Source organism: Hippoglossus hippoglossus, chromosome 16, assembly GCF_009819705.1.
Source record: "Hippoglossus hippoglossus isolate fHipHip1 chromosome 16, fHipHip1.pri, whole genome shotgun sequence".
NCBI classification, from domain to species: Eukaryota; Metazoa; Chordata; class Actinopteri; order Pleuronectiformes; family Pleuronectidae; genus Hippoglossus; species Hippoglossus hippoglossus.
In genome coordinates, this window is record NC_047166.1 from 18,229,497 (window position 1) to 18,248,361 (window position 18,865).

At 40.0% G+C, this 18,865-nt stretch overlaps 2 protein-coding genes across 2 annotated transcripts; both read left to right on the forward strand.

The window, feature by feature from the left end:
- Positions 1–295: 295 nt before the first annotated feature.
- On the forward strand, positions 296–13,758 carry washc5 (WASH complex subunit 5). Its single transcript, XM_034610819.1, has 29 exons — positions 296–368; positions 1,223–1,482; positions 2,310–2,455; positions 2,629–2,713; positions 2,895–2,995; positions 3,554–3,746; positions 3,852–4,004; positions 4,239–4,352; positions 4,769–4,940; positions 5,153–5,280; positions 5,529–5,658; positions 6,020–6,132; positions 6,599–6,765; positions 7,118–7,193; positions 7,914–8,024; positions 8,439–8,579; positions 9,140–9,220; positions 9,436–9,537; positions 9,825–10,004; positions 10,173–10,297; positions 10,452–10,614; positions 10,796–10,898; positions 10,987–11,066; positions 11,173–11,276; positions 11,918–12,047; positions 12,141–12,237; positions 12,713–12,866; positions 12,978–13,065; positions 13,290–13,758. Exons 2-29 carry the CDS (start codon positions 1,297–1,299, stop codon positions 13,344–13,346), a joined length of 3,480 nt encoding a protein of 1,159 aa, XP_034466710.1. The 5' UTR covers positions 296–368; positions 1,223–1,296; the 3' UTR covers positions 13,347–13,758.
- Positions 13,759–13,862: 104 nt separating this feature from the next.
- nsmce2 (NSE2 (MMS21) homolog, SMC5-SMC6 complex SUMO ligase) lies at positions 13,863–18,774 on the forward strand. Its single transcript, XM_034610823.1, has 6 exons — positions 13,863–14,217; positions 14,512–14,624; positions 14,899–15,052; positions 17,401–17,492; positions 17,699–17,805; positions 18,435–18,774. The coding sequence occupies exons 1-6, from the start codon at positions 14,103–14,105 to the stop codon at positions 18,541–18,543; spliced, it is 690 nt and encodes a 229-aa protein (XP_034466714.1). The 5' UTR covers positions 13,863–14,102; the 3' UTR covers positions 18,544–18,774.
- Positions 18,775–18,865: the final 91 nt, after the last annotated feature.

Below are 18,865 nucleotides of genomic sequence, written 5' to 3' on the forward strand. Positions count from 1 at the left end.
AAAAATCATGTACACACAGTATTGTGGATTTTTATTTTAATGTTTTCTAATATTTATTTTGCCTCGATTTAAATGGTTTAATATCGTAGCTGGTTCCAGGCTTAAAATCCTTAGTTAAAGATTTCCATGGAGAAAATTAATGGGACATTTACTTCTGTAACCAGAGCCTGTCTAAAAGTTAGGCTCTATAAAGAAGTATTTTAGTTTCCCGCTGTAACAGAATGATAAAGGCTTCAGTCAGACCTCTGTGCACCGATGCCCCCGCCCGTCTCCAGTACGTTGAATGTCCCGAATCAAACACACCCAGCGGTAGAGTCACATGATCAGTCATGAGGAAGTAAACAGGGAAGGAATTATCATCCACAGAGGCAAGTCTTCTTTTTCTATCATCACAGACTTATACATTTCTACATCTGAATATCAAAACATGCACATAGTTAGTTTACATCTCGTCCTGTGTGGTCGTCTGCAGTAGAGAGACTCGTGAAAGGAGCTGGCAGGCTGGATGCTAACGTTAGCTTTGCAGTCATAGGAAAAGCTAACAGCTAATGCTCGACTGTAAAGTAACTGTTTTCTAAGAAGCTAAACAAGTGCATAACATGTGTTTTAATGCGTCACCAAGAAACAGGGACATTATTTAACCGGGCTGTGCTAAGTGCTGCAGATATTTTAGGTCTAAGGTTAAAAGAAGAGATGTGTTTTAATGTACTCTGATAGGACCATACATTTTCAAAGTCAAGGTAATATCATATTATATTATATTAAATTATATTATATTATATTATATTATATTATATTCCCAAAATGGAAATTTATTTCGTTTAGGTCAGTAGCATACTTCAGACAAGACAATAAAAATAGTAGTAGTATAGAATACACAAAAAAAGCTAAGACTGTTTCTGTGGATTTCAGTGTGTGTGTGTGTGTGTGTGTGTGTGTGTGTGTGTGTGTGTGTGTGTGTGTGTGTGTGTGTGTGTGTGTGTGTGTGTGTGTGTGTGTGTGTGTGTGTGTGTGTGTGTGTGTGTGCGTGCGTGCGTGCGTGCGTGCGTGTGTGTGTGTGTGTGTGTGTGTGAAGGTGAATGTGCGCACATGCATGTTCCCTCAGAGATCTCAGGACCAGACAAGGTGCAGGAGAGCATGAGTGGTTGAAAAAAAAAGTATTAAAATAAAACTACCTGTTGTATTCAAACACCCTGCTTTTCTTTTCTCTTCTTTTCTGACAGTTGCAACATTTGCTGAAGCCCCCCAATAGAGTGTGGCTGCTTTGTGCCTCCTCCTCATCTTCCTCCAGCCGCGATGGTGGACTTCCTGGCAGAGAACAACCTGTGTGGCCAAGCCATCCTCAGGATAGTCTCCAGAGGAAACGCCATCATCGCCGAGCTCCTCCGCCTCTCTGATTTCATCCCTGCAGTTTTCAGGCTCAAGGACAAAAGTGATCAGCAGAAATATGGAGACATTGTCTGTGACTTCAGCTACTTCAAGGTACAGTAACATTTTCCAGCTGTAAATAGTTAAGGAAGGAATCACCTGCTGTCTGAGAGGATGATATTTTAAATCAAATAATTTTATTATCATCTCCAAATTTGTAGCCTGGTCTCCCTTTTAGGTCCATGACATTATGAGAGACACACACACAACCCATTTTCTCTAAACCCAGTCCACGATGCTCCCTCTCGAGCGGCGGCTTTGTCTCCCCAGGTGCTAAACCAACTAGCACAGGGCTTCATTCATTCCTGAAGCCATCCACCTGGTGAAGGCATTTCAGGACAATTCTGTTCTATCTGCAATGTGAACTACTTATTTGTTATAACTTTTAGTATTTTTGTAGAAATTTAATATTTTTGATAGAAATTGCAGCTCAACACAACTAAACAGCTGTTTTATGGTGTTTTAATGTGTTATTTTTTTCAGTGGATGTTTGTCAGTGCATGTCTGTATCTTGTATTTTTGTCTTCTTTTAATAACCTTAAACTAAATTGCCTTTGGGATTAATGAAGTCACTGTGAAGACCATATTATTATTATATGTATTATTACTACGTATTATTATTTAATGGTTGTAAAGTTGAGGTGTGCTCATCTCATGTGAAGTGAGTGCATATTTAGTTCTGGCTTTGATTAACTGCTGTAGGTTTTCCCAGAGTTCAGAACTGTAGTTCATTGAATGATTTATAGTAGCAATAGTTCCCTAATTGAGGTAACTCTACCACCCTTTTCCCCAATGTTGTTAGCTTGGTGTTAATCTTCATAAAGACACAAGTATCGATTGCACTTTGATTGCATTGTTTCACGATGCTGCTTCCTCCCCAGGGCCCCGAGTATTACGAAGGGAAGCTGGAAGCCAAACCCGACCTTCAAGACCTGGATGAAGAGTTTAGAGAGAACAACATTGAGATTCTGTCGAGGTTCTATCTGGCTTTCGAGAGTGTCCACAAATATATAGTGGATCTCAACAGGTAAGACAGGACTGGGTTATTTAGGGGTTTTGTTCAGTTCAATTGTAGTTCAGTGAAAACTGAGTTTGATGCACATATCATCAAACTTTCTCCTTTTTTTAAAGAAAAACACAAAACACAATGAAGCCTCTATGTTACAAGCTGATTTGATATTATTTCCCTCTGTCCTCCAGATATTTGGATGACCTATATGAGGGTGTTTATATTCAGCAGACCCTGGAGACTGTGCTTCTAAATGAGGATGGAAAACAGCTTCTAGTGAGTAATACAGATGAAAATCTGCTTTAATTTATCAACATTACAAGCATAAAACAATGTAACATCTTTTATAAGTAAACATCAACTTTAATTAACAGTAGTCGATACATCAAACCTAATTAAAGAGAGACTGCACAGGGATTTAAGTTGATTGTGTTTTTGTTTTTGCCTTTCCACACAGTGTGAAGCTCTGTATCTGTACGGAGTCATGTTGCTGGTCATTGACCAAAAGATTGAAGGGGAGGTCCGAGAGAGGATGCTTGTTTCCTACTATAGATACAGGTGAGCTTATGAACACCCCCCCAGTTTTTTTTACCTCTGTCTTAATCTTTTCTAGCATTAACTTTGTTGTTTCTTTGCAATGTTTACATTTACAAAACATTAGTTTATCTATGAATAGATTACTAACATGCTAATATTTATACCCTGCATAGGCCAAGCATTAACTATGCAAACAGTGAAATGGACTAAAATGCCTTTAAAGTTTTTAAAATGCCCAGCCAAATATGTTAGATTAGTAGTAAAGCTTTCATTTAATGTCTTTTTAGGATTTTTTTTTTGATAATGACAATGACCCCAAAGTCCATTTCCATTTTTAACTCAGTTTTGATCAGATGTGTAGTTACTGCAGTTGGCCTTTGTAAGGCAGATTTGAATGACATAGTGTATAAATATATTGTTTGTAAATTTTGGTTTATTACATAAACAACTACATCTGGTGCTTTGACCATTATCTTTTATTATTTTGTAATATTACAAATTATTAGTATTTTATTATTAATCACCTATTTTTCTGAGTTCTTATCAAAACCCAATGTATTGTTTAACTTTTTTTTGTAGCGCTGCTCGTTCATCAGGAGACTCCAACCTTGACGACATCTGCAAGCTCCTCCGTAGCACCGGCTTCTCCAGCCATCCTGGAGCCAAACGTCCGGCCAACTACCCAGAGAGCTACTTCCAGAGAGTTCCCATCAGCAACCCCTTCGTCAGCATGGTCATTGGGAGGCTGCGCTCTGACGACATCTACAATCAAGTAAGACACATTTTAGATCATTAGACTTACTGCAAGACTACTGAATTTATACGGGGACTGTTAACAACTTGAGTGGAAATGGTTTGTTTCAAATTTTCCTCTCAGGTTTCTGCGTACCCTCTGCCAGAGCATCGTAGCACGGCGCTGGCTAACCAGGCAGCCATGCTGTATGTCTGCCTTTACTTCAGCCCTTCCATACTGCAGACCCAGCAGGCCAAGATGAGGGAGATAGTGGACAAGTACTTCCCTGACAACTGGGTGAGATGTTTGTTATAAACAGGACTGTTCAGTGGACATCCTGTATGCCCCTAATCTTAATAGTGGGATTCAAACAATATAGGATTCACTGTGTTATTTTGGGTATTCAGTTTGTTTCTTATGAGTTTTATCATTTGCACTGTTGCACTGAGTTGAACTGTGTGTCTGTGTGTGTGTGTGTGTGTGTGTGTGTGTGTGTGTGTGTGTGTGTGTGTGTGTGTTGCCTGTCTGCAGGTTATCAGTATCTACATGGGCATCACAGTGAACCTGGTGGAGGCCTGGGAACCGTACAAAGCTGCCAAGACTGCTCTCAACTACACTCTGGAAACTGCTAATATCAAAGAGCAGGTATGAAAACAAAAGTGACAGTTTCAATGTCACACAATCTCCAGCTTTTTCAATTTTACAGAAGTAAGAAATCATCCAGTCTGACTGTGCAAAATCTAAATTAAAACTCAAGGATATTTATCAAATCAGATACTTTAGAAAGACGTTTTTATACTTCGCTTGATAAGTTAGTTGAAGAGAAATTGAATATATTAATGAACTTGAATCGAAATTACCTGCACAGTATCATGATTGTGAAGGACTCTGCTCTCATAGCACCACTGCAAATGAATGATCCATGCATAGTCTGTGGCCTGCAGACACTGCAGTGCTCGCCAAAGGCCAATAGTGGGAGGAAACATATAATCTATCGTCCAAGATAAAAGATACTTTTGATCATATCCCTCCTAAAAGAAACACCATCTCTGTGTGTTTAGGCCACTAGATATGCAGCGGGCATGGAGTCCCTGAGGCCTCAGGTGCAGCAGCTGCTGAAGGAAGGTTTCCTGAGGGAGGAGATCATCCTGGACAACATTCCCAAACTGCTCAACTGTCTGAGGGACTGTAATGTCGCCATCCGCTGGCTAATGCTGCACTCTGCAGAGTCTGGTAGGAATCCTAATTTATTTTTACTTTAAAACCACGAAAAGGCTTCTTCAAGGATAAGAAATTAAAGTTTTACAGTACCGAAGCAGCCTGAATTTTCATTTTGTTTTGTTTTTGCTTAAAGGTTCTTTCAGTACTTTGAAGCAAAGTTCCAGATTTGTGACTTTACTGTTGAAAAGATGTTTATGAAAATAGATTATTCATTTGTCTTATAGCCTACGACCCAAACAACAAGCGTCTTCGTCAAATCAAAGATCAAGTGCTCAACGACTCCAAGTACAAACCCAAGATCCTTTTCCAGCTTCTGCTGGATACCGCCCAGTTTGAGTTCACGCTCAAAGAGGTGAGAGACATCAATACTGGAAAATGTGAAGTGAGCATTAACAGTGGGAAATTTGTGTCAGAGTAATTCCACAGTGATCCAGCCAGCCGTTAGGTGTGTCTGCTCTGTTTTCTATTAGCATACAGTGAGCCAGCATATGGCTTGGCAGTCTGTCTATAAGAAAGGACACAAATTTAATGTTGTCATTACACAACTCATGTGACTAATCCCTCCTCGTCGACTCAGCATCTGCGTTGTCCCTCTTCCAGATGTTCAAGCAGATGCTGTCAGAGAAGCAGATCAAATGGGAGAGCTACCAGAAGGAGGGATCAGAGAGAATGATGGAGCTGGCCGAAGTCTTCTCCGGCGTCAAACCGCTCACCAGGGTGGAGAAAAACGGTGAGACATTGGATGAGGTGAAGGATTGCACACTCAGCAAAAAGTAGAATCAGACACAAGGAGCCTCAACCGTGCAGGGTTTTGTGTTTTGAAGTCATGGAATATTTCAGTGATGGAACACAAACACTTTTTAAGTTTAAGCTCGAAACTTTCCAGAGGAAAATGTTGAGGTAGTAAAACATCACAGAAAAACTGCATAAAAGAAACACGTGGGGAGAGGTGGATTCAATCATTCATGTTTTCTTCAGTCATTGTGACTCTAGCTTTTGTGGAGAGAGACATTTTCTTAACTGCCACTTGTGAAACACTTTGATAACAATCTTTCTCTGCTTGTACTGCACGTCTACTTTACTCCTCACAGAGAACCTACAAGCCTGGTTCAGAGAAATCTCAAAGCAGATCGAGTCTTTAAACTATGAGGACTCTACGGCTGCCGGGAGGAAGACGGTGCAGCTCATACAGGCTCTGGTTGAGGTGAGCAACATAATGATACCTCTATCTCTACCTCAACCTGATTTAAATGAATTATTTTATATCTTTTATTGCAGTTCAGGAGTAACTTTGATTGCCTTCGGTCATACATGTAGCCAATAACTGAATCCAAGCCCAATGAATGCTAACAAAAGCAAAACAAAGTCACAAAACCAGAATACATGATAGAAATGTGTTGTTGGCTTTGTGGATTGCAATGCCCTCCTTTTCTCCTCTTTATTCTGCCACAGACTGTTGTCAAATTAGATATTTTCAAAAAGTTATTTTCTTCTATTTAGCTCATGTAACTGTTTACACAATCACCTAGTTCATGGGCAAAATAATCCTCATGAGCCAAAAATGAAATCAAGGTCGATGAAGAGTTTTTTTTCTTTTAACATCAAGACAATAACTGCTAAGAAGATCCCTTTGTCTTCCTTCTGTAAAATGTTTTTCTTCGTGTCCTCAGGTCCAGGAGTTCCACCAGTTGGAGTCGAACCTGCAGATTTGTCAGTTCCTGGCTGACACCAGGAAGTTCCTGCACCAGATGATCCGCACCATCAACATCAAAGAAGAAGTCCTCATCACCATGCAGATAGTCGGAGACCTGTCGTACGCATGGCAGATAATTGACAGGTACTTAATCACTGATACATTTTAAAGCCATACAGCAATACTGGTAAAAAATATGAATGATCAAATAATACAAAAATTGTCAGTAATGCAGTTGCTACACAGCTTAATAGTTAAATGCTGTGTTAATAACTGATTTTCTTGCATATTTTATGCTTTCACATTTTCTCTTAAAATATCCTCACTTACATGTAGACAATATCAGATATGTCTTTCTCAACGTCCACCAAAGACAGCAAGCGTCTGCAAGGCTTTTTATATAAACCATCAAGAAGACCACAGTGCTGAAGACACTTTTTATTTTAGCCTGATTTCACCAAGCTTTCCTTTTCTGTATTATGTTTTTTTTCTGCAGCTTCACATCCATAATGCAGGAGAGCATCAGAGTTAACCCATCCATGGTCACAAAGCTGAGAGCTACATTTCTGAAGGTCAGGACTATTTCTGCCATATGAATACAGGCAGATAGATATTGGATTTGTGGTTTTCTCATAAAAGGGAATTGTTACTTGTGATAAAAATAATGATAGAACTTTATTTCTATGTCTTTTATTGAAAAAAGGTTACGAACAGCAATCAAGAAGTTAAGGAAATTTCAGAGCCTCAGAGCCCCAAGGGCCAAGTCCCGGTCACCCTTAGTTGCTACTCTTAACTTAGAAACTACCATCATGTGTTGGCTGGAAGATCTTGTGGCTCGGAGCATTGGGAGTTAGTAACCCCGTAATATAACTGGGGGCCAGAACGTGTTGAGCTTGAAAAGTTATTAAAAGAATGTTGAAATGAAACCTAATTTGAACTGGTAGCCAATAGAGGGAGGTAAGTATTGGAGAGATATGGCCCTACGCTTGGTGCTGGTTAAAATGTGAGCAGCATTGTTCTGCAGGATTGACTGGTAGATGTAAGTAGTGCAGGTGTGAGAAAACAAAGGCGTGAATAAGCTTTTCTAGGTCAGGAAAAGATGGAACTGATTTCAATTCTTGATTGAATTTGATTCTGATTTGTAAAAGTAAGAAGATGTCCTTTGTGTGTGTGTGTGTGTGTGTGTGTGTGTGTGTGTGTGTGTGTGTGTGTGTGTGTGTGTGTGTGTGTGTGTGTGTGTGTGTGTGTGTGTGTGTGTGTGTGTGTGTGTGTGTGTGTGTGTGTGTAACCAGCTGGCATCTGCACTGGATCTGCCGTTGCTCCGAATCAACCAGGCCAACAGTGCTGACCTGCTGAGTGTTTCCCAGTTCTACTCTGGAGAGTTGGTGTCTTATGTCAGAAAGGTAAATCACGTCAAAGCAGCTTCTGTTAATCAGAGAGGAGACACCTCCTGTGGTACTAATACATGAGCATAGTTTACTACATTTTTTAAAATGAGCTGTGTATGCTGCTTATCATTGTTCAGGACGTAGGCACTAACAGCTGCAGCAATGATTCATGTTTTTACCACCATCTGCTTGGAAAATGCACCTAAAAAGAGCCACTTAATGGATGTGTACCTACGCTACTTTATGCTCGAGGATTTGCTCATGCTGTCTGTGCACAAGATTTTTTTGTTTTTTGTTTAAAGCATCTTGCACCATCTGTTTTTAAAGCTTTTTGATTCCTCTTTTCTCAAACTCATCAAACATAAATGCAAATATTAAATAAGAATTCTTATTGGTTCTCAGTGTTTTTTTTTTACTTCTTGTTTCCAGGTGCTTCAGATCATCCCAGAAAGTATGTTCACTTCTCTGGCCAAGATCATCAAGCTTCAGATCCACGACATCATGGAAGTGCCCACCCGGCTGGACAAGGACAAGCTGAAGGACTACTCCCAGCTCGGGGCGCGCTACGAGGTAAAACTACTGTTGTGGTTGAGATAGTCACAGGACTGTTCTTTAATGTTCAGGATGTAACTGAACTGAGGAAAGAAATGCCTTAGATCTTATACATATTTAGAAGTTGTTGTATGAGAGGCCTGAAGTTTTACTGTTTTGATGTCGACTCATCTGCTGTGTGTGAGTCAGAGGCAATCACTAGTTTCTGAACATTTTTTCAATCTCGCAGAGCTTTTGATGTGAAAAACAAATTGGAGAAGACAGATTGATATAGAAACAGATTATGTTTCAGAATCATATTTAAATTACATTAAATAGAATTGGTCAGGCTGATATTGTCAAGGATTAATTTTAATTGAATGTGAATCTTACACTGTAGTTTACATTTTGACTAGAATTTCAATAAAAAAACTTAAAAGAATGGCAAAGTCCTATTTATGCACTGTAATTTAATGAATAATGTATTTGATAATATTGTATCAATGTAGAATCTTCTTCCTTTAGCGGATCCTGATACTTTGAAATTTGAATGATTTCACATCTGTGCATGAACATGCCTCTGCTTCATGTGATGACAGGTGGCTAAATTCACCCATGACATCTCCATTTTCACTGAGGGGATCCTGATGATGAAGACCACTCTTGTTGGGATCATTAAGGTAAATTATACATTTATCATTTATAGAGTTAGATATTTTATTTATATTTAATATGTTTGCTCCCTTTACTCTTTGCTTGGTGGCATACTATTAACATGTATTTGCCCTTGTTCCAACCTTCTGGCAGGCATTTGGTGCACACATCAGTCAGAGTGTGGTCCACAAATAAGTTATCATATTGGATTTTATTTTTCTAACACACTGTAATGCTTCAGGTGGATCCTAAGCAGCTTCTGGAGGATGGCATCAGGAAGGAGCTGGTGAAGAGGGTGGCCTATGCCCTGCACAAAGGATTGATCTTCAACCCCAAGTCTAAGGTCAGACATCAGATCCACTGATTGTTTTCATGTTTATATTATATATATATATTAACAATATTATTAATATGCACAGTCCCTAAAAAATACACGTAATAAATAAAAACTCTATCTTGAGCACAAGTTTGTGTGTATTTGTGTGTATAAGTATATGGCTCAATATAATGTACTGAAAAGGTTAGGATCTGATGTGCATGTCTTCTTCCCCTGTGAGGATCAGGGATGGATAGTAACAGTGAAGTGTTAAAGGATGAACTGAACAAATATACAATATTCCCTTCTCTCAGCCCAGTGAGCTGATGCCCAAGTTGAAGGACATGGCGGCCACCATGGACGGGTTCTACAGGTCGTTTGAGTACATCCAAGACTATGTCAGCATTTATGGCCTTAAAATCTGGCAGGAGGAAGTGTCACGCATCATCAACTACAATGTGGAGCAGGAGTGCAACAACTTCCTCAGGACCAAGGTCAGGCATTATAAGAATCCACTAACCAATTAACATTCTCTGATCCCATCCCTAAATACCGATTAGTCCAATCAATAGGAAATGCTCTGGGTTTTTGTCTTCTAGTCAGGAATAGGGGTTGATTGATTGATTTGACTTTGATTGATTGACTTTCCTTGCTCTGATCAGATCCAGGACTGGGAGAGTGTGCACCAGTCCACCCACATCCCCATCCCCAAGTTTCCCTCTGTGGATGAGTCTGCCACCTTCATCGGTCGTCTCTGCAGAGAAATCCTCCGAATCACCGATCCCAAGTACGTCTCCTAAAACGTGATATTGAACTTGTCTTGTCTTTTGTCTCAGAACAGCTGGGCTTTAATCTGAAGGTTAAGATCTGATGAGGCATATGTGTAGATGAATGGAGCAGCATTTTATAAGCTCACAGAGAAACACGTGTCCTTTCCACAGGATAACTTGCTACATTGAGCAGATGAACACCTGGTACGACCTGAAGAGCCACCAGGAGGTGACCAACAACAGGCTGTTCTCTGAAATCCAGAACACTCTGGGAACATTTGGCCTCAACGGACTGGACCGTCTGCTCTGCTTCATGATCGTCAAGGAGCTGCAGGTAATTTGCCCATGAAAAACATACTGTATATCAGGCTGTGAGACAAAGCTATCACCAGGCTCTCATTGAAATAATAATCAAATCTCAGTCTGTGACGGCCTTGACTGTATCGTCAGTGTATATAGTACTGTCAGTGTGTCTGCTGGAATATTATAATTGGCAACCTGTTTATTTCCATAAGAACTTCCTGACAATGCTTCAGAAGACCATCCTGAGGGACAAAGCAATGGTGGATGTCTTGAAAGCAATGCTGGGTGCTGTCAACCCAATTCAGGGAATTGTGGGTAGGTATTCGTTCACAAAATTCTTCTACCTGCCAGGATCTTTTTACTTCTTGAAAAAAATCTGACTTGCTTTTCTTTCCTGCTATAGCTAATGCCAGCAAAGTGTACGCCAGCGCTGCGGCCAAAACACAGAAGATCTGGGGCGCATACCTGGAGGCCATCATGAAGGTACTGCTCCATGTTATTCTCTCTGAGCAGTTTAATTATAAATGACTATTTTTGTTGTTGAGCTGCCATAAATAAAAATATGTTAAATGCTGATGTTTTTTTACAGGTTGGTCAAATGCAGATTCTCAGACAGCAGATCGCTAATGAGCTGAACTACTCATGCAAGTTTGACTCCAAACACCTGGCTGCTGCCCTGGAGAACCTCAACAAGTCAGTCTACTCTCAATACAAAGTGCATATCATCACAATCATATCTCTGGAACTAGGCTACTATTTCGTTGTTGTGGTTAGTGTTGAGGGGAAGATGTTGCTTTGTTTAAGTGTCATGTAAAGATACCCATAAGTGTTGTTTGTTGCTTCTAAATGTTGGTTATTATTTATAACATTTAGATGATACATGATATGTTTATTTAATTAAGTATATAAATGTTTAATTATTATTTATTTATTTTACAGTTCTAGTGCATTAATGAGTTAATGTTATTGCCTTTACTCTTTGTTTTTAAGGGGAAAATATGTGACTTTTTCCTTATTATCTCCATCAAGGAGATAATTTTTTCACTTTTTTTGTCTGTTAGTTAGCAAGATTACACAAAAACTACTGGACAAATAATCATGAAACTTGGAGGAATGATGTGGTATGGGCCAGGAAAGAATCCATAACATTTTGGTTCAACAGTACTCAGGGAAAAGGGACAAATTGAGGACATTTTTTCACTTTCTATAACATTATGATAGGACATTTTCCACATTTTCATTAACTTTTCAGAGATTAATTAATTCTCTATGAACAAAATTAGACATATTTAGGCCCTTTTTAGTTCTTTTGCTGAATGCTCACTCCTTTCCAGGTCTCTGCTGGCCGACATCGAAGCTCACTACCAGGACCCATCCCTGCCATACCCAAAAGACGACAACATTCTTCTGTACGAGATCACTGCTTCTCTGGAGGCTGCCGGCATTCACAACCCGCTCAACAAGGTGCGTAGATTCCCACACTTCCACACACACACAGTAAACCTGTGTTTATCATCTGCACTCTCTCAGTCTGTTTCCTGTTCATTTCTTTTACAGATCTACATCACCACCAAGCGCCTACCTTACTTTCCCATTATCAACTTCCTGTTTGTTATTGCTCAGCTGCCTAAACTTCAGTACAGCAAAAACCAAGGTAAGTTGTTTTTGTCAGTTTTCCCACGTATTAACGTTAAAAGAGTTATTGAGTTGTACATATATGAGTGTAACAGGAAAAATAGTGTCTGATAATTATTTATGTTTTAGAGAACATTAATGTTATGGTTCTGTTAATCCATCAAAATTTAATTTGTATTTCTTAGAAAGAAAATTGGGTAGCTCTGCTTCCCCTTCATGTATTGGTTTTTGTGAGAGTTGATGTGAGGGTTGTTCTGGACCTCGTCACCCACATGGCGTAACAACTATAATTGGCTTGAACTTGGTTTCTAATTGGATAGGCTGGCACAAATTGAGGATATTTCTGGGAAATGTAGGATGTCACTACTTAGTCCTGGAAGGGTCTAGGAATGTGTGCACACTTGATTCTTGGTGTAGTAGTGATATATTCTGGTATATGTAAGACTGCCTCCACGTGTACATATCCACGCTACTGATGTCTTGTATTTTCCCAGGAATGACGTGCAAGAAAGCCGCAGACCCGGTCGACTGGCCTCCGCTGGTGCTCGGCATGCTCACCCTCCTTAAGCAGTTCCACTCCAGATACACACAGCAGTTCTTGGCTCTTATTGGTCAGTTCATCCGCTCAGTCATGGAGCAGTGCACAAGGTAGGGCAAGAGACCTTGGAATATATGATACATATTTAAACACGATTTAATATTTTTTGATGATTGCTTGCTTGCTTGCTTTATGAACTTACATTTGAATTTCCATTATAGTCAGAAAATCCCTGACATGCCCTCTGATGTGGTGGGAGCCCTGATGTTCCTGGAAGACTATGTGAAGTACACAAAACTGTCACGTAAGGTAGGTTGGCTTTCACTTTCAATGTTATAAATATGTTTTAATTGACAGTTTACAATAACCCGGGGTGGGAGGAAAGCCTGGGCTTTGATTTCTAACGATATGTTTGAGTAATATCTCAAAAATATGTATTGTTATATACCAAGGTGTCATATCGTTCATCTTTTTTTTATTTGCTTTTTCATTGTAAGGTGTATCTCACTTTTTTTCCCCTCTGTGTTCCTTAGGTGGCTGAAGCTCATGTGCCCAGTTTCATTTTTGATGAGTTCAGAACAGTACTGTGAAGATCTGGATAAACCCTTTGTCAGAAAATGACGCTGCCAAAGGCTTTTGTTTCACAGGAAACAGTCTGACTAGTCATGGTAAAATAAAAACAAGTATTACTAATAACAGGAAAGATGGCTCTCTTCTAGTGAACCATAACACTGTATGAGCTGGTATCTGCACAATGTCAGCCATTATGAATGTTATGATTTACACCTTCACTTTTTTAGTACAGGAACATTCCAGATTGTCTTCTCTGATACAGGCCTATTGAATTGTTAACTTACATTTCATATTTTTGACCTAAAAGTCTTAATGCACTAAGAGATTGTACATAAAACATTGAATCAATGAATTAACTTCCCAACTGTGTGTATTATCACTTTGTGCCATTTTCAAATGAAATGAATTAATAAATATTATAGTTCATAATTTGTTGTTATATTTCTCCTCTGTTGATTTGATCTTGTGTCTACTGCTCATTTGCGTATTTTACTTTGAAAAGACAAACCCGGAACTTAGTGAATGCGGATGTGAATTGAATTTTCGCGGGTGATTTGTCGTGTTTTCTTAATTTACCTTTAACGCTGTTGTTCTAATGATATCCTGACATCCGACAGTAACACGTGTTAATACAGCGCTGCTCCACTTTGAAGAAAAACAGCAGCACGTTAGCTTTGTGGCTAAGCTAACCAGGGGAGCAGCAGGTGACGCTAGCAAGCTAGGCTAATGTGATGCTAGCTCGGGTTTAGGTTGTGTCTGGAGGATTCCTCATCATGTCTCTGAGCTCAGTTCACGCGACCCTGACGACTCTGAAGTCATGTCAGACGGACATCGGGACAGGGATGGACATAGTGACGAATGTGGCCATGGACCTGGCGGAGGCTCAGGGTAGGTTCAGTCTTTAGAAGCTGAGCTGCTGACCTGTCACGAGTTGGTTGTATTCATGTCTGCAGTAATTGTATTTTATTTCAGCAACAGCTAACTGTAATGCCCATTCTGCAACATGAGTACTTGTACTTTAACCACATCTGTTAACCAAATCTCTGTATTTTCATATTAATATTACCTTAAATGCAGGGTTTTTATGTGTTGGGAGTATTTTATAAGTTTGATATTTGTATTTTTGCTTCACCTAAATACTTAAATGCTTGCTCCACCTGTGTGTTTGCTCCTGTGATCCAGATGGAGAGGGGAACCCGGGCGTCAAAGAGATGGAGGCAATGATTCTGGAGTGTGCCAAGCTGGACAGAGAGATTAACTACTTTGTTGATGCTGTGCAACAAGTCACACAAGAGGTGAGGGGCGACCTGGCATGAACTAATCACATAGGTGGAACACATGTTTACCCTATACTAAATGAACATTCGGTCAGATAAGTATTCCTAAAAGATGTACTTCGTAAATGAATTAATAAAAAGTTCATCTGGATTATTGAATACATGCAAGGTATTATATAACTGACTCTATAGAATGGGCCCAGTGTGAAGGTGCAAGTCTTAAACACCAGGAAAAACACTGACTGTAATTGTAAAGGTCGAGGAAAGAGTATGACATATTTCAATTCTGTAGGTTGCCACGCAGCAGCCAGAGGCCATGTTCAACCTGTCGGCCAAAGTGAAGGAGAAGTTCACTGAGAGAACGGCCAGACTCTCCGATGCTGATCTGCACCGCCACCAGAAAGTGGTGGCCTTCAAGGAAAGCATCAAGAACTCTGTCAACCCAGGTGAGGCCTTTCCACCAGGCTATAGTGTAAGGGGGTCAGGGGGCATGCCCAAAGCACGTAAACCCCAAATTCACTTCAATGCCATTTTTCCATCGTATACAAATATCCAAAACATGTAGTGAATTATTGTAAAGACAAAATATCAAGAATGAACAATCACTTTGTTGCACTCTCAACAAAGAGTTGACAACTCAACGAGAAGATAAACAAGTTGCAAACCGTGGAAATAATGTATGATATGGAAGAATACTCACATTGGATCATATATATATTGCAGCAGGAATTTCCATTTTATCACATTTGGTTTGTCTCAGACAGTAGATAGGTTTACAAGACTTTGCAAAACCCCCTTTTCCACTGGTCAAAAAACCACCAACGCCCACTAACAATTTTGGTGTAAAAGAGTTATAAGATAATCATTTCGACCACATATAGGCAGCTTTTGTTTTAGCTTCTTTGTAACAATTTGCTGTTATTTTAGTTTGTTGAGCAGGTTGTGTATTTATTGGTCTTTTACTGTGCGTGTGTGTGTGTGTGTGTGTGTGTGTGTGTGTGTGTGTGTGTGTGTGTGTGTGTGTGTGTGTGTGTAGCATGCACAGCAGCCCTGCACAGAGGGCAAATGGGGCGTCTTATTAAAATATAAATAATAACACTTATTAATCTGAGAGAAATCCAAATACATAAATAATACTCTAATACAAGCTGGACTCAAATCAAAGCCTGTTACCCTGCAAATTAGGTTTAAAAAAAGACCCGTTCACTATATGAGGAAAGTCAGTAATAAAGTAGTCAGCTTTTTGGCTGACAGCCACTGCTTGTGGAGAGTTCTGCTGCAGAGAGAAGAAAATAGGAAACAATAGTCAGAAGTTTTGGCACCAGTGTGCAGTGGACTCAGGATTAATAACAGACTTTGATAATAGCTGCTGTGCTTGCAGGAGAGCTTCTCAGACAACAAGAGAGATAAATCCAGGGATGTATATTGTTTTCAAGATAATTAGCTTCATTTTAAATGCACAGCTCCCTCTATTTACTGTTGAATAATTGTGTTTGCCTGTCACCCTGTGGCTATTATTTTCTGCTCTTTAATTGTTGTCCTCATTATACTCCTTATTAAAAGCGCGGTCTCACACAGACTTTCTGCTTTCTGTAGACACTGAGTGAAATAGCTGCTGCGCTCATGTAAATTTCCCTAAGCTGACTCAGTCCCAAAAGTTGAATTAGATTACCCAGTAAAAAAAATGTGAGAAAACTGAAGTGAGATCTTACAGAAGCCTTTTCAGACTCGAACTACGGGTAAAGTCCAGAGAATTGGGTCCGGACTTTGCTTTTCACACATGCACAACGCAGCGGGAGGTTCTCTGCACAGACGTTTTCACCACAGCAACAAATCCCCTCGCTCGCGGTGAATCCCGCGGGGGGGATCCCCTGCTGTGCACTCACATTGGATTCTCCTGACTTTCTACAGACTTTCTACCAGGTGGAGAGAGTCCATAGAGCTCAGTGCATGTCTGAAAGCAGCTGGTGAATGTATTTTGAGAAGGATTATCCCATCAGACAATATTATTGTCCACTGAATCGTTGTCAAAACTATCACATGTTCTCATTGTGGTGAGCATATTTTGAAGCTCACATGTTGCCCTTGAAGGCTTAAATCAAAATCTGTGAGCTGAGTTGTGGCTGTGTCATTGCTCTGTGGCCTGGATCAATTTCAGGTGGCAGCATGTAGAGTTTCTCTAATTCCCTGGGCTCAGGTTGACCTTTGAGTCAGTAGCTGCACCGAGAAAACAACAATAGATCTTGTGAACATTATACGTGGATTCAAAAAAAGGGGCGAATGCTTCATGTGGGTGAGGTTTGTTTGTGTTCATTAAGGCAACTGTAACTAGTGTTGGCTAATGGAATGAATCTGATACCACCTCAGATGGAGATGTTTCTGATTTACATATAGTAGTCCAGTGCCCATTCTAAACATACCTGTGGTAATACTGGTTGCAAAGACAGACTGCAGGACTCAGGTTACAGAACACTGAAGCTGCACCTCCGCTGCTGCACAAAGAGCTGATCACCTGTTAATTCAAAGTTCAGGGAAACTCAACTCAGTACGCAAAACCTCAAACTGGAGAATCGCTTGTCACTGCCTCTTTTCTTGGGCCCTTAACATTACACATGCTGGGGGTAAAGGTGATGAGATATGTGAGCAACATACAGACAGAACATTTCTGGATTTAGTAGATAGAAGATTCATCCAAGCTCATGTCCTTACCTGCCATCTTCACAATGATCCGGTTCATGGTTGATTCCTGTGATTGGACATTTGGAACCAAACTGCATGTATGTTGTGTTTTCAGCCAACCAAGAGTCAGCAGAGGGCATGGAGGAGCTGGATGACGACATCGCTGTTACACAGAGCCAAGTCAACTTCACCTGCCCACTCACACAGGTACACCACTCCAGCCATTTTTAGTTTTTTTAATTTACACTCACTGATTCCTGTTTTTTTTTTTTTTTAATCTTTTTATTCATTTATAAAACTTTCTTTAAAGATCACATCTCTATATCAGACCCAAAGAAGAGCGAATATACAGCCATCTCTGTGTTTTTGGTCTCTGTGTTTCATTATATAACCCCTCTGTATCTGTATTCAAGGTGGAAATGGTGAACCCAGTGAAGAATAAGAAGTGTAACCACCTCTATGATGAAGCAGCTATACTGGGCCTGATCAAAACAAGACACAGCCAGAAAAAGAAGTGCCGGTAAGACACTGTCTCTCCCTCGGAGGACTGATAGAAAGTTGAGTCAGGCTTCGCGGCGGCAGCGAGCTGGCGTGGGACCAACATTCTGCCTCAATTCATACTTTCTTTAATATCCTGCTTTGATGTTAGAGTCAAATTAACTGTGGCTGCTCCTAGAGGAACGCTGATGAAATCCCAGAGCTGGTCCGTGTTGTTGTTTAAGAAACCTGCCTATTGTCTTGAGCCCTGACTGCGGTCACTGCGCACACTTTACATGCACAGTTATAGCAGCTATTCCCAAGAGGGCTTTTCTTGATTAGGTGTGTGACCGGAGGTACAGCAGCATTTCAGCTGTATCAGTCGTTACTATCTCCATATTATTGCAGCTCTGAAGTGCACATCAGCATTCAGGTCCTTACGGGTATCAAAGCTTTGATTCAACACTCACCAAAGCATGGTTATTGTTTGAAGGTGTTCCTGTTGCACACACATCAGAATAAGAATACAGGGAATGCACAAGCGTTGGCATAGAAACGAATAGAGCAAAGGGAAACCAGGTATTCGACCACTGAATATGCACGTTCAAAAAAGTTTTTATATATAGAGCTCTCTGTCTGTGTTAAGTGTTTCTGTCTTTCTGTGTCCTCTAGCTGCCCTGTGGTGGGCTGCGGGAACTCTGATGTAAAAGAGTCGGACCTCATTCTTGACCAGATACTGAAGAGAAAGATCCAGAGCCAGAAGAGACACAACAACCGATAACGTATCATAAGGGTCTTGTCTTCAAGACAGTTCCTTCTTAGGTTTCTAATCTATTTTATCAATGTTTGAGAGAATGTACTTTTCTTTTTGATTTGTACCTCAGGAAAAACATCAATACAAGCTCATCAATACAAGTTTTATATTTCAGAGTTAATGGCTTTTTGTGTCTTACCTGGAGTGTTTTAAAATCCAGACTTGTTTAATTTAATAAAACCTTCAAATCTTGCTGATAATAACAATGCTGTCCAATATGTTTTTCAATTTGGGATGGGGGTAATTATAAGATTGCAATTATGTTCCAGATGCACAAGATGCAGTAATT

What these genes read in the sequence shown, in the direction of transcription:
- washc5 (XM_034610819.1), top strand. Translation starts at nt 1,297, where the DNA reads ATGGTGGACTTCCTGGCAGAGAACAACCTGTGTGGCCAAGCCATCCTC. An exon ending in CTGCTAATATCAAAGAGCAG is followed by an intron (nt 4,353 to 4,768) that starts GTATGAAAACAA and finishes CTGTGTGTTTAG; the next exon opens with GCCACTAGATATGCAGCGGG. An exon ending in GCATGGCAGATAATTGACAG is followed by an intron (nt 6,766 to 7,117) that starts GTACTTAATCAC and finishes TTTTTTCTGCAG; the next exon opens with CTTCACATCCATAATGCAGG.
- nsmce2 (XM_034610823.1), top strand. Translation starts at nt 14,103, where the DNA reads ATGTCTCTGAGCTCAGTTCACGCGACCCTGACGACTCTGAAGTCATGT. An exon ending in CAAGAACTCTGTCAACCCAG is followed by an intron (nt 15,053 to 17,400) that starts GTGAGGCCTTTC and finishes TTGTGTTTTCAG; the next exon opens with CCAACCAAGAGTCAGCAGAG. An exon ending in TCACCTGCCCACTCACACAG is followed by an intron (nt 17,493 to 17,698) that starts GTACACCACTCC and finishes TCTGTATTCAAG; the next exon opens with GTGGAAATGGTGAACCCAGT.